General features: G+C 36.6%; 1 protein-coding gene across 1 annotated transcript; it reads right to left on the reverse strand.

The window, feature by feature from the left end:
- Nucleotides 1-58: 58 nt before the first annotated feature.
- On the reverse strand, nt 59-7,949 carry LOC126584149 (TMV resistance protein N-like). The gene is made up of 7 exons (XM_050248619.1): nt 7,418-7,949; nt 4,830-5,937; nt 4,410-4,691; nt 3,284-4,243; nt 2,546-3,164; nt 426-1,196; nt 59-312 (listed from the first exon to the last, which is right to left on the reverse strand). The coding sequence occupies exons 1-6, from the start codon at nt 7,906-7,908 to the stop codon at nt 814-816; spliced, it is 3,843 nt and encodes a 1,280-aa protein (XP_050104576.1). The 5' UTR covers nt 7,909-7,949; the 3' UTR covers nt 59-312; nt 426-813.
- Between the last annotated feature and the right edge of the window lie 10,417 nt (nt 7,950-18,366).

The raw sequence follows: 18,366 nt of genomic DNA on the forward strand, positions 1-18,366 counted from the left end.
ATAGGTGCATTGCACTTGCCAAAGATCTCCATTAAGTGATGCAAAACCAAGCAAATTATCATATTGATTCTTTGAATAAAAACGAATATAATTGTCATCAGCAATGAAAGAAAAACCATCTTTTACAAACTTAGTTGCAGAAAGTAAATTCCTTCTCATAGAAGGTAGATAAAGCACATTGTTCAACACTAAAACATAACCAGAAGAAAGCTTTAACATGACTTGACCAATTGATTCAAGTGTGACTTTGTTTCCATTTCCAACATAGACATTGTAATGCTCCTTACTTTGGCTCTTCCGATTTTGAAATCCCTGTAGTGAATTAGTTATATGCATAAAACAGCCAGTGTCAAACCACCATGAGTGTTGAGTAATAAAAACCATGTTTGATTCAATTGTAACAAAAACATTTATGACTGCAATACCTTTCTTAATAAGCCAATCTTTAAATCCAGCACAATTGGAAGCATGTTTCTTGGAACCAAGATAAGGAGAACCTGACTTAGTTGCAGCTTTGCCAATCCTAAGTGCTGCAGTTTTGCTTGTTCCAAAAACTTTCCCCTTTCATTTCCCGTATTGCACCAGATTCACAATTTCATGCTTACTGTTCTTCATTCTCTCCTCCTCTTGACAGCAAATGGAGATAAACTCATTGATATCCCATGTTTCTTTTTGAGTATTATAGCTCACTTTGATTTGTTCATATTCATTGGGTAGAGATTACAAAGCCAAACGAACAAGGAATTTGCCTACAATAGTTGCATTCGTTGCATTAAGCTTGTTAGACAGATTGACAAGCTTAAGCAAATGTTCTCAGACACTCCCAGTACCATCAAATTTGGCATTGATCAAATCTGAAGGATATACCCCAATTTCAGTCTTATCAGTTCTCTTATACTTTTTTTCAATCTTGGCCATATATTGCTTTGCCAAGTCATAATTTTGAATGCCACCTGTGATGTGTTTCTCCATCGAATTTTGCATGATCAGCAAAGACATCTGATTAGCCTTCTCCCATTTGGAAAATGTTTCTTTCTCTGCAGCAGTGCTTGTCTCAGTTAAAGCAGTTGGTTGAGTCTGAGTGAATGCAATGTTGAATTCCAACATACCAAGATGCATGTCAATTTGCTGCTTCCATGACTTAAAATTATTCCCATTCAACTTTTCAATGTTCATGAGATTGAGCATGTTGAACCCTGCAATCAAAACATCATTTGATTACAAGAATCATGATTTTGTGACAAAGAAAAGGAACTTATTATTCTTTGCCACCCAAAAACTATGGAACCAGTTACATTTTTGAGCAAGAAACTGTCCATATAATCATGATTATGAATCTCAAATCTTGCATAGCTAATTATAAACACTAGAATATGTATAAGTTCAATACCTTTGGGCAAGAATGAATGTGTGTGTGTGTATATATATATATATCGCCAGTTTCATAACTTACTATACAATAACTTATAGCCAATCCTAGTAAATAGTTTCTTTGGAAATTTTTCTACTTGTTAGAGCATATAAGTCACATATTGTTATACATTATTGAATCTTACAGAATCATGAGAGCAATTAAACCACTTTGGTGATCCTTACAAGTTATTTTGATGATCCACTTAACAATGAAATATTTTTGCAATATAACATGCTAAATTATATAAGAGTTTTTTATAAACATAATGAACCATTCCATTTCTCCCTCATCTGATACGAACTCAGAATGTATCCTATGAGAAAGGATCTTTATAGAATGAAAGTTATCATTTCAGTGGTTGTAAAGAGTAAAATAAAATAAATACCAAGAGTTTGCAGAAATCGAACATGCATACTGAGCAACCAATCCGTTAACAATTATTGTTGATGGATCAGAATGAAATATATCATTATATCAGTGGAAAACCAAAACATAGTTAGTCATGTAGACAACTGAATGAGTCTAATGTTTAGATTGACTGAGCTCTAATACCACATGTTGGCATTTTGATACTTAAAGAACTTGATCAAATGTCTAGATTGACTGAGCTCTGATACCACATGTTGGCATTTTGATACTTAAAGAACTTGATCAACCAGATCACTAGACTACATTTATATATAATATCGTTGTCAACATGTAGTATTAATATACAAATAAAGGATGCAAGACTTACTTGCAAGATTAGCCATGAGATCCAGGCAACCAACACAAACTCTAATTAATAGATTGTAGAGTTGTTGTGGCAAAACCTTTACAGTGATCTTCTCTTCTCTAGGACTCAGAATGGTTTAACTCTCCATAGGGCTGGTGCATATAAACCTCATGTCTGAGAAGAGAGACCATACTGCAGTTTTATTTACGTGAGATCACAACTACTCCTCCTATCGTGGTAGCAGTTGTGTTTGCAGTTTTGAGAGTTTGTAATCAACTCTTATCCCATTATCTTTAGTTCTAATAATTTCCCTCTTATGTATTTTATCATAATTAAAATACTTGTGAGTACATTATTAATACAAGTAAAATTAGTCCTCATAACATATTCGATATCATGGTTTTATTATAACTCACATTCCTTTGAAGACCTTACACACTGTCGATCGATTGAAGTGGATGGTCGCTCTTGCTCCTCCTCAATATCACATTTATGCCTCTGCTTCTCCGGAGATAAGTAAAGCCATTGCTGTTGCTGTTCATATGCATCATCGATGATATCTGAGGATCTATGTGGATGAGTCCTTTTCCCCAGACTACTTGTTGGTCTGGAAGACAAGTGAAGCCATTCGTATGATAGGCAGTGCACCCCGCAACTTTTAATGCGTGCAGATTCGGGGAAATGAAATATAACTTCACAAAAAGGTCCCTGCTGCTGGCGCATGTCGAAATCCACTAACCCAAGCCACACATGAGTTGCCTCCATGTCTCTGACATACCATAAATATTTTTCACACCTTTGTATTCCGTTTATGAGAATATCAGCATTAGGATCAGGAGGAGTCGTTGCATCAATAATAACATATAGAGCCAATCCTAATAACGTGTCCCCTAGTAAATATAGAGGAATTTCAAAACGAAATTCATTTTTTGATCGATGTTCAGTGGTTGTAAGATGGTCAGAGGTAAAGCTAAACCACTTTGGAACTTCATTGCCTGGAAGAATGACTTTCAATTCAGAGCGCCGACGAGATTCCTGCAAATAAAATCATGTATAGATAAACTATTTACAAACATTCTTTGATCTAATCGCTCACTCAAGTATCAACAAAGTTAATTTCAATTTCAAGAGAAATTAAGAAGAGAGAGAGTTACCTGATTCAACAAATTGTTCTCCAACTTTGCCACCTCATCACCACTTAGTCTAAAGCAATTAATCAACCGCAGAAGCTTAAGCATCGGGGGCAATTTTGGAATTTTCTCCAATGATGTGCAATCATTCAGACATAAATAATTTAGTTTTGGGGGAAGGACTTGTGGAATTTCTCGAAGCCTCTTGCAACCACTCAAGTAAAGTTTCTCCAAGTTGGCAACTTTGCTGATGCAATCTGGAAGACTAACAAAATTGTTTCTCGACAGATTAAGTACTGTAAGTCTTGTTAATGTGGACCAGCAATCAAGAGGCACAAGGAAATCCATTTCTGATAAATTGCATCCATCAAAATCAAGATAGTCTAGGTTAGGAAGGGAGAATTTGATTCGGTTGTCACATGTAGTATCTAAGTCAGTTGGTATCAGTTGATATTCGGTACTGCAAGATGCAACTTCATCAAACTTCACCTCATTCCCAAATGTCACGAGTTTTGGGCAGTCGCCGAAATAAACCTCATTGAGACGTTGCAACCCATAAATATGATGTAATGATGCACCTGTAAGGTTCTCACAACCTTCTGCACTCAATGTTTGAAGCCGAGTAAGATATGCAATTGATGAAGGCAATTCTTTTATGCCACTTTTTCCTATATCCAAGTCCATTAAAGATCCCATCTCGTCCTCCTCTATTTCCGGGAAATTCTCAAGCCTTGTGCAACCATCGAGATAAAGTCTTTTAAGGGATCTCAATCCAAGTCTTGTTACAAACCTCGTAAGATTAGAGCACCCACTAAGATTCAATTCAACAAGTTTACAGAGGAATCCAACAGAATCGTCAACCTCAACCAAACTTTTACAATCCCGTAAATCCAAGTGCTTTATGTTTGGGCTTCCGGATAAGTCGGGGAGTTTTTCCAAGAACTCGCAACTTCTTAAATTCATAGATGTAAGCTTTGCCAAATTCTGTGAGACCAAAATCAAACCAAAATCTGTGAGACCAAAATCAAACCAAAAAAAAATTCATGCTTTTAAAAGAATATAATTAAACGCTTGAGTTTTTTTTTCTTCTTTTTTTAAATAAAATATATGTGCAAATAAATAATATTTCAAAATAATTTAAAGTATGTACCTTAAATCCGATCAATTGTTTGATGCCACTATATGGCATATCAAACATGACAAGATGCCTTGGATGATAATTGGATTGCAAATTGAACTTAACCTGATGGTCACGTCCACCTAATTCAATCCACCTCAAATCGTTGGGTAGATAATCAACACGTCCAGAAAAGCATGCATTACGGTTTATAAAAATTTCAAGATTTACCATCTGCAAGAAGCTTTTTGCATTCAAGGGTATCACACCAGGTTTGGGCAGCTCCACCACAATGCCTCTAATTTTCTTTGTACCCTAAGATGGAAAAAAGTGAAATATTGTTACCAAACCATGTTGTTTAATTAACAAACAAAACACAAGGTCTGTTTTAAGTTCTTGATTATTCTTTCAATATCATGCCAAATCAAATGTAAGAAAATATATTATACTTACTTTGTTTTCAGTTAGAACATGATAGACATCTTCATGAAACCACAACCTGCTACGTTTTCCTGGTTCAATGGGTGATTCTTCACGAACTATACGCTTACCCATTTTTTCTAACAAGTCATGCATCAAAATCCTATTATATTCAATAGTTATGATGGCATTCTCAGCAAGTACTTCAATACAATCTTGAGGTAGATTGAGCTTCGAACTTTTTAATATTTGTAACACATAGTCTTTATCTTTACCCTTGAAGAAGCATGCAATGTCTAGGAAAACTTGTTGCACGACATCATCCCAGGCATCATAACTTTTCCGAAGTACTCTTTGAATATCTCTATAAGGTTCTCCTTCATAAGAATCATAACTATCCAATATAGCTTGCCAACGATCTATACTTTTCTTACGCAAATGAGAACCTATAAGATTAAGAGCTAACGGAAGGCCTTGAGCATAGGCTATTGCACGTTGTGTGAGTTCGAAATAATTGTCTGGAGGTTCATTACTTCCGAAAGCATTCAAACTTAAAAGCTCAAGAGCTTTTTCGTCCTTTAGCTTTTGGACCTCGTAGATCAACTCGACTCCATAAGATTCCAGCAATCCTTTATCTTTTGTGGTTATGATCACTCTGCTACCCTCGCCGAACCAATTGACTTCAGCCAAGTTGTTTAATTGCTCCAATTCATCCACATCATCAAGAATTAAGAGAATCTTCTTTCGCCTCAACAAATTCTCTATAAGGCTGTTTCCTCGATGAGTATTGACAACTTTCCACTTTGAACCATGATTAAGCTCACTTAGAATAGTGTTTTGTAGTCGGACTAGGCCTCCGTGTTGCATTGATGTTTCTCGAATATCTGCCAGGAAACAACTACCTTCAAACTTGTGCGCAATTGCATTATAAACAGCTTTTGCAATTGTTGTCTTGCCTATTCCGGATGTCCCCCAAATCCCAACCACACGACGACTATTTCCATCAACACCTAAAAGCTTTTTCACCCCTTGTACGCAAGATTGTATTCCAACTGGGTGTTTGGCCACATTCAAATATGTGCCATCAAGTACTCGGACGAAGATCTCCTTAACAATGTTGCTGATTATTGTAGCTTCATAGCTAGCAGTTCAAAAGAAAAAACACATTTAATCAGTGACAATTTTTTTAAGGTGATTTTGTATAAAATCAATAAAAAGTTACAATATTAACAATAAATAAAAAATATATATGATAACTATAAATTGGCCAATTACCTATTATGATATTTAAATGCGTTTAAAAGAAACAAGATACAAAATTTGCCACAACAGCTGCCACCCACTTCAACTGACAAACCCTTTCTCATATTTTTTTTAATATTTTGGAATAGGTTAATACGGATTCAAACACTGCGTTGCAATGGCTGATTCCTGATTCTATTTTTTTTTCACTTGGATTTAGGCATTGTGTTTTAATGTCCATTACTTGGTTCCCTTTTTTCCATCACTTACACACCTCATGCGCTTCATACTTCGGGCAACTCTTGATTTTTACATTTGGATTCAGACACTGTCATGCAGTGCCCATTTCTTGGTTCTGTGGTTTTATATTTTGATTTAGACACTGCAATGCAGTGTCCGTTTCCTGGTTCTTCTGTTTTTTACATTATTTTTAAATTTGGGTTTAGACACCGCAATGCAGTGTCCGTTTACTGTTCAGTTTTTCACATTTCTATTTAGACGTTGCGTTACAGTGTCCGTTTCCATTCCTCTCTTCTCCATCGCCCTCTCTACCAAATTTATGATCAATGATTTTATTTTGTTTTTTTTAAAGATACTAAAGCTCCAGTCCTCCATCACTAGCACTAAAGCTTCATTGGCTAAACCAATTGCAAAGGCTTCAATCAACGAATTTTATTAATAAAGAGAGATGGAGAAGAGAAGAATGAGATGAGAGATAGAGTTGAAGAGAGAGGGGAGGGAAGAAGAAAGGATGAGAGGGATAGAGTGGTGCACATTTCCGGTGAAAAAAAGTTAAATTAATGCTGAGCGTTCGATTTTGTGTGAATGGTGAGGATTGAAGGATTCCTAGGCTTCTGATGGTAGGGTTCGGAGAGAATCTCAGTTCGAGACGGAATAGAGAGTGTTTGGATTCATCTTCATGTGCATAAACGAGATGGATTTTTTACAGTGAATATCATAAACCTTTTTATGATTTAATTGGGGCAAAATTTTTTTTTTATAACTATTTATATGGGTTTGAAACCCATGTAACATTCCTCGTGACTTATACCTAAATAGTAAGAATATTTCATTGATTAGATCCAAAACAAAAAATGACCATTGATATATGGTTCATTAATAAAGCTTTTATTGACTTTTTACTAAATTTTTATTTTTTTGTGCATTAAAAACAAATAGAGAAAAATATTACAGGATATTAACAAAAAGTGTACTTGAAATTTTTCTCTTTTTCTATCCAAAATGCACTAGTAATTACTAAAGTCCAGTATGTGTCGCTTGCTAAAGATCTAAAGAGTAAAATGAAACACAAAACTAAATTGATGACATTATTGTAGGAAATTAACTATATCATACAGTAAGGGGGAAAATGTACGTACTCTTCCTCCTTGACAGGATGTCCTGACAAATTTGCTACTTCTCTAAGAGCTTTCCTCCACATGAGCACCTTCTCCTTGTTGCCCTTGGATTTGCCCTCAAGTTTTGTAAACGCGTCACCGAAACTACTCGTTTGATTTCGTACATGAGACGGTTCAATCTTGTAAAAGACTGGCAAAACTATTTGTTGCTTTGATTCTCTACATTGAAGAATCTTGACGAGCTCGTCCAAGCACCACCTTGAAGATGCATAGGTTTTAGAGAATATGACAAGAGAAATTCTTGACTCTTCAATTGCTTGGAGGAGTGCTAGTGATATTTCTTCTCCTCTTGTAAGTTGACGATCAATGAAGGTGTTGATTCCCTTATCAACCAAAGCTTTGTATAAATGATCTGTAAAACTGGTGCGTGTATCCTCTCCCCTAAAACTCAAAAACACATCATATCTCCATGAAGGAGGCAAGGAAGAAGAAGCGACAAGTTGATTGGCCATAGGACAATTATAGCCAGGTAAACTAAAGAAAAGAGCCTCTCAGAGAAATGGAATGTGCAGTATGGTATGGACAATGGACTCTCTCTTGTTGTTTAAGTCCTCATGGTTTTCTTCATACCTACTACGTACCTTCCAATGTGAATGTGGTCAAAGTTGAAGGAGAGAAACCTTCCGACTACATTTCCACTTGTTGGGTATTTTAATTGCTGGCCTAAGGCATGCGATGCAACAACATATATATGACACAATGAAAGCATCGTTGCTTCTGTCTTATATTACAGTTAGTCTTCCGTTCACATAGGAACACTAATAAAAAAAACTCGCATGCGCGTCCGTAAACCAAATACACAATATAAAAATGAAGAATGAAGTTTCCCAAGGCCTAGTTGTTTGCGATCTAAAAATTAGGGTTTTTGTATAATACTTCCACATATGAGATGTACCAGTATTTGAAATGTTAGATTGAAACTGCCAAAATCAAGCCATACAAATCTTTTCATGCATCTCATACACAAGTGTAATGTAGAATTTTTGCTAAATTGACAAACAATAGCGTTAGTGGATAAAAAACTGAATTAGAATTGTGTCCTCACCCTTTGGCCTTGTATCTTTACTTATACAAACCATGATGAGTTTTCTTGCCTTGAAAGTAATACAAACCTATGAGGATTTGGTCGTTAATCGGATTCTACTTTAAATTTAAACAATCACATTCCTAATTAATAATTTAGAAAACTTCATTTTAATCCTTAGAAAAAGATGAGTTTTAGACTATAAACTTGTGTAAGATTAAAATCTAATTTTAGTCCCTGATACATTTAATCATCTCATTTATTAATTATATTTTGATGTTTTAATTCTTTCTTTTTTTTTCTTCCTATTTTTAATGTATTAATTACATTTCATTTTCATTTCATTCATCATAATATATTTTGATGTGTACATTTAGGTAAACTAATATATATATATATATATATATATATATATATAATATAGGAATATACAATTTTGTATAATCTTCATTTAGGTACATTAATTCATTTCATATATTTCGGTATATCCATTGACGCAAATATATAGGTACATTAATGCAATTTAATATATTTCGGTATGTACATTTCGGTACATTAATTCAATATAATATATTTCGGTACATACAGTTAGGTTCATTATATATATGTCAGTACAAACATTTCGGTACAATCATTTTTGTACACTTATGTATTTACATATTTACGTGTCACTAATTTCTTTTAATATTTTCTCCTTTATGTTCATATATAATTGAAAGAACTAATATTTGCATATTAATAAAATTAAATTTTTTAATATGGAGACATTAAATAACAAAAATAGAATATAAATTTTAATAAAAGTACACTTTAAAGGATTAAATTGGATATGTAATTAAAAACACCAGTTTTTTTTTTAATTATGAATCTTAATCTTTTGCAATGACTAATGTTTAAAAACCCCTTAATAATTCTATCACAACACTCACCCTTGAGTGTGTACAACTTATGAAGTAGTAGCATCAGGTCTTTCATGATTAGAGGATGGTAGTTGTTGTCATCAGTTCTCGGTTGATACAATAATTGCTAACACGAGTCTCATAGTAAGGGCTCATATCAAAAAGAAAATCTCACAAAAACCTTGCTACGATAATCCAATAGACTTAAGGGGAAAAAAGTGAGTTAGCGCATGATGTCGATGTTTCACACATCTTCAGGAGGATCAATAAAGCTCACAAGGGTATGACTAGCTTAGGTGTCTCATCAAAGCCTCACCAGGTTACCAAAAACCCAATGAAAAAAAAAAAGTTATCCTCATGATAGGTAAAAGAGTACGTTAAGGTCATACTTCAAGATACTCTCCCTAGGTTCGAAAAACTCCTTTGATTGACCATAGGAGAACTGAAGGCAGACAAGCTAAAGAAAAGAGCCACTCAAAGAGTTGGAAGATGCAGTATGGTATGGACAATGGCTCTCTATTGTTATATCAGTCCTCATGCTTTTCTTAGTACCTACTAGGCACCTTTCAATGTGAATGTAGTCAAGGTGAACGAGAGGAAGTTTCGTGGTAACTGCATTTCAAAAGTGATTTCTACCAGGCATTTTCCTATGTACATATTACCTTTCAATGTGGCAACTACATTTCAAAAGTGATTTTTACCAAGCATTTTCTACCTACTACCTTTCAATGTGGCAACTTCATCTCAAAAGTAAATTTGCAGAATGTGATTCAAGAAGATGGTATCTCTAGCATTACCTTTCTAAGTATTTTCTTTCTTCATAAAATCGTATTCCTTCAGCCAATTAACCTTAATTTCCACTCGCTGAGTTCTTTAATTGTTGGCTTACGACATCCGGTGGATCAGCATGGATGTGGTTCACTAACTTAATTGTTCTTTTAATCAGATAACAACACATTGTTGCTTCTGTCTTATATTATAGTTAGTAACAATAGTAATAAACCATTGACCCCAAAAAAAAAAAAACCCTTGCATGCGCGTCCCTAAATTAATAAAAATGAAGTTTCCTAAGAAACTGGTGTATAACATACACTTAGAGATAACAATTCAACTCATTACACTCGGTAACCACGATTAACGTCTTACCGTTCTTTGGTTTCCTTTTTTTGTTAAAAGTTTGTAAAATATTAACATTATGTGGAAATTCATAAAAAAAGGAATGCCCTATTTATTTTTACTGCACAGTTTATATGTTGAATTAACTCATTAGAAACACAATAAAAAAGATTTATGCACCCATCAAACTGTGAATGACTACTCCCAATTCCCATAAGAATGATCCAGGTATTTTCCTTAGTTCATAAAATTTAGTATTCTTTCAGCCAATAATAACTTAACCTTAATTTCCACTTGTTGACTTTTTTAATTGCTGGCTTACGGCACCCGCTGCAACAACATATATATTACACACATGAAAGCGTCGTTGGATACCTGTCTTATATTACAGTTAGTCTTCCTTTCCCATAGGTACGTAATACTATTAAAAAATCCTCGCATGCGCGTCCATAAAGAAAATTATATATAAAAGTGAAGAATGAAGTTTCCCAAAAGATTAGTTGTTTGCAATCTAAATTAGGGTTTTACTATAATACTAGCTACCACGTATGAGGTACTTGTATTTGAAAAGTTAGACTGAGACTGTCAAAATTTATCCATACAAAACAATTCAAAAGTTTCATGCACCTCATACACAAGTGTATTGTAGAATTTTTGCTAATTTTTTTTTTTTTTTGCACAACTGATAGCGTTAGTAGGTAAAAACATTTCACTAAATTAGAATTGTGTTATCATCCTTTGGCATTGTATCTGTACTTATATTAATCATGATGAGTTTTATTGCCTTGCAAGTCATACAAAGCTATGAGGATTTGGTCGTCAAATCATAATCGGATTCTACTTTAAGTTTACACAATCGCATTCCTAATTAATAATTATGTTCACAACACTCGCCCTTGAGCGTGTACAATTAAGAAGTAGTTGCATCAATGTTAGATCCCACATCGCCTAGGGGTGAGGATCCTCTATGCCTATACATACACGCTCACCTCCTTATAGCACGAGGCCTTTTGAGAGCTCACTGGCTTCGAATTCCATAGGAACTCCGAAGTTAAGCGAGATCGCGCGAGAGTAATCCTAGGATGGGTGACCCACTGGGAAGTTCTCGAGTGAGTTCCTAAAAATAAAAACCATGAGGGCGTGGTCGGGGGCCAAGGCGGACAATATTGTGCTATGGCGGAGGAGGGGCCCAAGGCGGACAATATTGGTATCAAAGCCACTCCCTGGCCGAAAGTGTGCCGACGAGGACGTCGGGCCCCTAAGGGGGGTGGATTGTTAGATCCCACATCTCCTAGGGATGAGGACCCTCTATGCCTTATATGTACATGCTCACCTCCCTATAGCACGAGGCATTTGGGGAGCTCACTGACTTCGGCTTCCATAAGAACTTTGAAGTTAAGCGAGAACGCGTGAGAGCAATCCTAGGATGGGTGACCCATTGGGAAGTTCTCATGTGAGTTCCCAGAAACAAAAAAGTGTGAGGGCGTGATCGGGGTCCAAAGCTGACAATATTGTGCTACAGCGGAGGCGAGGTCGGGATGTGACAATTAGGTCTTTCATGATTAAGGGATGGTAGTTGTTGTCGTCAACTCTCGGCAGATACAATAATTGCTAACATGAGTCTCATAGTAGGGGCGCATATCAAAAGGAAAATCTCACAAAAATCTTGCTACGATAATGTAGTAGACTTAAGGAGAAAAAATTGAGTTAATACTGGGTGTTGATGTTTCACATATTCAGGAGGATCGTTAAAGCTCACAAAGGTATGATGACTAGCCAGGTGTCTCATCAAAACCTCATCAGGTTACCAAAAACCCAATGGGAAAAAAGTGCCGCTAATCGTAACGAAAATTTAAAGTACATTAAGGTCATGAGAGTACACTTCAGGATACTCCCCTGAGTTCAAAAAACTCCTTTGATTGACCATAGGAGAATTAAAGCCAGAGAAGCTAAAGAAAAAAGCCACTCAAAGAATTGAATATGCAGTGTGGTATGGACAAGGCCCTCTATTATTATATCAATCCTCGTTCTTTTCTTCCTACCTACTACATACCTTTCAATGTGAATGTGGTTAAGTTGAAGGGGAAGAACTTTCATATCAACTTCATTTCATAAGTGATTTATACTAAGTATTTTCTTACCTATTGCCTTTCAATGTGGCAACTTCATTTCAAAAGCGAATTTGCAGAATGTGGTTCAAGAAGATGATCCTGTAGTATTACCTTTCAAGTATTTTTCTAATTCATAAAATAGTATCCTTTTAGTCAATAATAAACCATTGACCAAAAAAAAAAAAAAAAACCTCGCATGTGCATCCCTAGAGTAATAAAAATGAAGTTTCTAAACAAACTGATGTATGAGTTAGACTTAGAGATGACAATTCATCCTGCTAAATTTGATAACCACGATTGACCCTTCACTAATGACTTACTGTTCCATTTTTTATTAAAAGTTTGTAAAATACTTTATGCTGAGATTTATAAAAAAGAAATTCACTATATATTTTCATTTCACCGTTGATATGTTGAATTCAGTCATTAAAAACACAAATAAAGATTTATGCACCTATCAAACAGTGAATGACTTCTCCCAGTTCCCATAAGAATGATCCAGGTATTTCCTTAGTTCATAAAATTTGGTATTCTTTCAGCCAATAATAACTTAACCTTAATTTCCACTTGTTGACTTTTTTAATTGCTGGCTTACTGCTCCGATGCAACAACATAAATACGTTGGTAATGATTGAGAGACCTATAGAAAATAAATGAGTTAATCAACACGTAAGTTCGTAAGAAACTAGATATGTTGTAATTGATTTCTTATTATTCACATAAACAAGATTACATTCTTATACACACAGTGTATATCACGATCCTAGTTAGTTGCTTATAATCAAGGCTAACTAGAGCTAAATAAGGAAATAAATCACTAATGAACAATTTACAATGGTTGACCTAATCAATCCGGGATATCCTCTTTAACACTCTCCCTCAAGTTGGAGTGTATATTGATAACACCCAACTTGGTAAGTAAGACTTCAAATTGGACTGAACCCAGTGCCTTGGTAAACATGTCAGCTGGCTGGTCCGTTGTTCGTACATAGGTTGTTCGTATCATCCCTCCTTGAATCTTTTCACGCACTACATGGCAGTCTATCTCTATGTGCTTTGTTTGTTCATGAAATACAGGGTTTGAGGAGATGTGCAAAGCCGCTTGGTTGTCACAGAATAGCGTAACAGGTTGTGCATGTTCTACTTGCAAATCTGTCAAGATGTTCTTCAACCATGTGACTTCATAACACGTAGTTGCCATGGAACGATATTCTGCTTCTGCACTGGAACGAGACAAAGTGCTTTGTTTCTTTGTCTTCCAAGAAATTGGCGCTTGACCAAGTAAGATGCAATAACCAGTTATCGATCTTCTGGTGTCCTTACATCGAGCCCAATCAGCGTCACAAAATGCTTGTAGTTATAATGACCTTGTGGAAGGAAGAAATATTCCCTTTCCAGGAGCTTGCTTGATGTACCTTAGAACTTTGTGTGCTGCTTCAAGATGTGGTTGTCGTGGCTTATCCATGAACTAACTTAATACATGAACTGCATAAGTTAGGTCAGGTCTTGTGATGGTCAAATAGATTAATCTGCCAACGAGTCGCCTATATGAAGACGGATCACTTAGTAATTCCCTATCTGCTTGTGTGAGAGATAAATTTTGTTCCAAAGGAACTCGTAAGGGTTTGGCACCAAGAAACCCCGTGTCTTCTAATATTTCCAACGCATATTTGCGTTGACATAGAGTGATTCCCTTTTTTGATCTTGCAACTTCTATCCCCAAGAAGTATTTAAGCTGCCCCAAGTCTTTTAGTTTGAATCGTGAGGAAAGGAATTGCTTGGTGTCTTCTATCTCTTGCAAATTATTCCCTGCAAGTATCACGTCATCAACATAAACCAATAAGGCTATGAAACTACCTTGACGGCTTCGGACGAATAACGAGTAGTCAGACCGTGATTGATGGAATCCAGCAGCCTTGAGAGCAGTGGAGAGCTTAATGAACCATTGCCTCGAGGCTTTCTTTAAGCCATAAATGGATTTATTTAATTTGCATACACGAGTCTCCCAATTTCGTCCAAATCTAGGCGACAAGGACATATAGACATCTTCATATAAATCACCATGCAAGAACGCACTATTCACGTCAAGTTGGTGCAAGTGCCACCCTTGTATCGAAGCAATGCTGAGAAGAACACGAACCGTGGTCAGTTTGGCAACCGGGGTAAAAGTTTCTCGATAATCAACACCCTCGATTTGACTGTATCCTTTCGCAACAAGGCGTGCCTTGTACCATTTGAGACTGCCATCATGTTTGAGCTTGACTTTATAGACCCATTTGCAGCCAATGGGACGTTTGTGGAGTGGTAAAGGCATGAGAGTCCAAGTGTGGTTGGCTTGAAGAGCAGCAATTTCATGCTACATGGGATCCTGAACAACCTTTTGAAAACTAGTAGGTTCTTTGAGGAGGGTGAGAGCAATGGTGAAGGCTTTATGGTGAGAGGACAAATGACCATGGGACAAATAATAAGAAAGGGAACGAGAAGTACCTGGGGATGTGACCATGCTCGTGAAGGATGTGGGAGCCGCACGTGAAGGAAGGACTGCCTCAATGTGAAAGTCCTGCAAAAACGTGGATGGTTTGATTGGTCGCGTGCCTCGACGGAGATCAGGGGAGGCAGGAGTAGCATGAGGTGTTTGAGAGGGTGAAGTTGGAGGGTGGAGTAGGGTTGGAGAGGGAGGAATAGTGGTGGTAGTAGGAGATGGTGAAGTAGGCTCCGGTAGGTTAGGAGGACAAGGAGAAAGAGAAGGAAATGCCTATGAGGAAGAGTCTGAAGGGGAAAATGGAGGAGAGGGATCAATGGTTAATGGAAAAATGGAAATGGGTTGTGAAGAGGATGGTGGTGGCACAACGGAAAGTTCATGATTCTGGTAAGGGAATTGATCCTCAAATAACACAACATCCCGTGAAACAAAGATCTTCTTAAGGTTGAGATCAAAGAGTCGATAACCTTTTTTACCATAAGGGTAACCAAGGAAGAGACAACGACTTGCACGGGGATCAAATTTGGAAGGTCGTTGGGCATGAGTGGAAGCAAAGCACAGACAACCAAAGACACATAAGTGAGAATAGTTTGGTGTCTTGTGGAACAATTTTTCATATGGTGTTTTCCCTTGGAGGAGAAGGGTTGGTGTCCTATTGATGAGATATGTCGCAGCAAGAATGGCATCTCCCCAGAAACATTTAGGAAGATAAGCTTGGAAAAGCAACGCTCTAGCCATATTGAGTAAATGCCGATGTTTGCATTCACCAACACCGTTTTGTTGAGGTGTGTTAACACAACTAGATTGATGGATGATGCCTTTGGAGGCGTAAAAACTTGCAAGTTTAAATTCAGGACCATTATCACTTCGCACGATTTTGACTTTAGCATTGAATTGAGTTTCGACCATATGAATGAATTGGACTAAGAGGGTTCGTGTATCTGACTTATGCTTCATTAAATAAACCCATGTGCTCCTACTATGGTCATCTACTATAGTAAGAAAGTATTTGGCTCCTGAAAGAGACGCAACTTGGTAACCACCCCAAATATCAATATGTATTAACTCAAAACAAGATTGACTATAAATGGAGCTTAATGAGAAAGGTAATCTGGTTTGTTTGGCTAATGGATAAATCAAACAGTTATTGGAAGCACAATGTTTATTAGTGAAAAAGGGAAATAGCGAAGAAGCTGTGGGAGAGGGATGTCCGAGACGTTGATGCCAACAATGTGGAGAAGCAACTTGAACGTGATTGCATGTACCTTTCTTAGGTGGATCAAGGTAGTATAGCCCCTTCCATTCACTGCCCGTCCCAATCATCTTCCCCGAGCGTAGGTCCTGTATGATACAAAAATGGTTTAGAAATATGGTGATATAGAATGAGTCATATGCTAACTTGCTTATGGATATTAAGTTGAGCTTAAAAAGAGGTACACATAAGACATTGATAAGCATGAAGTGGGGTGAGAAAATTATTTGTCCAATATAGGTAACCTGGGCAAGGGAACCATTTGGTAATTCAACTATATGGTTTGCAACTTCCCTGGAATGGGTGAGAAGATCAGGACTACAAACAATGTGGTATGTGGTATCGCTGTCTAGGATCCAGACATTTTGCTTGCCATTATATGTAAAGGAGAAAGCTTTACCTGAAAGTTCTTCTACATGTGAGGAATTACTGACTTGGTTGGTAAAGGAAGGCTTGTTTTTGTTCAACATGTTGAGAATTTGCTTGCAATCTTCCTGAGAGAAAGGAAAGCTAGACATTACCTCATTTTTGTTATGAGATGTAACCTGATTCCCTTTCGAAGAGAAGGAACGGTTTGACTCAATTTCAGCGGCTGCTTTTCTCTTGCGACAAAAGTTAAAGGTGTGACCTTTCTAGTCACAAAGAGTGCATTTAAGGTGAGCACGACAGTTCTTTGTAACATGATTTGTCTTATTGCACTTTCCACAGCGCGGCCCTCCATCGTCTAATTCAGTGTCGCAGCCAACACCCTTCACAGCAAACACAGCCACTTCTGGTTGGACAATATGTTTCCCATTCGAGACTTCAGCTTGTTTCTCATGTCGAAGAACAAGTGTATAGGCTTTGTTGACAGTAGGCAGTGGTTCTAACAACAAGGTGCTGCTACGAACTATGGCATACAAATCATTTAAACCCATGAGAAACTTCATCGTTTTCTGAGTTTCAACATACGACGTTATCTCTCTCTTTGTTTCACAACGACATGCAGGGATCGAAACCAATGCATCATGTTCATCCCAAAGACTCTTAAGTTTAGTAAAATAAGAGCTTACTGTCATACTTTTTTGCACACAGTCATGAATTTCGTTCTCTATATGGAAAAGTTGAACAATGTTCACATGAGAAAATCTTTCTTGTAGGTCGAGCCACATCTGCCGTGTATGACACTTCCCGAGATCTCTTTGGACATGGAGCTAAGCAACCATGTTTTCACCAGGTTGTTGCATCAGTTCCATTGTTGAAATTCTTCAATCTGGTCATCGTTTGGTTTCTCGATCGTCCCATTGACGAGGCCTAACTTGTTTTTGACCATCAAAGCCATGGTCATGGATTGGACCCATGTACCATAGTTGTCTTCCACAAGCGGCTGCGGCACATGCACTGCACCAGGTTGATCCGAGTGATGAAGATAGAGTCGATGATTAGGGTTTTCCCACTTTTGATACAAAGTCATGCCTGAAGAGGTCGACTTTTCTGGTTTGTCGCCCATGGCTATGGTTGCTAGGGTTTGTATTTCTTCTTTGATGTATTTCCCAGTTCTTTCGCTCTGATACCATCTTAAGAAACTAGATATGTTGTAATTGATTTCTTATTATTCACAGAAACAAGATTACATTCTTATACACACAGTGTATATCACGATCCTAGTTAGTTGCCTATAATCAAAGCTAACTAGAGTTAAATAAGGAAATAAATCACTAATGAACAATTTACAATGGTTGACCTAATCAATCCGGGATATCCTTTTAACATAAGTAATAATCTAATCATCAACATCCACATCATTTAGTTTAATAAATTTAATTTTAAAAAATTTAGTTTCCTTAATAATTACCTTAAATATATTACCGATATGAAAGCGTCGTTGCCTCTCTGTCGTATATTAGTCTTCCGTTCACATAGGTAACACTAATAAATTAAAAGGAAAACTAAAGAAAAGTCCAAAAAAACTTTAGTTTTAATGAAAAATGACAAATAAAAGTGTAGTGAATAGTATCATATAGTGTTTCGTTAAAACCCTCATTAT

The sequence above is a fragment of the Malus sylvestris genome, chromosome 10 (genome assembly GCF_916048215.2).
Source record: "Malus sylvestris chromosome 10, drMalSylv7.2, whole genome shotgun sequence".
In the NCBI taxonomy this organism is placed as follows: domain Eukaryota; kingdom Viridiplantae; phylum Streptophyta; class Magnoliopsida; order Rosales; family Rosaceae; genus Malus; species Malus sylvestris.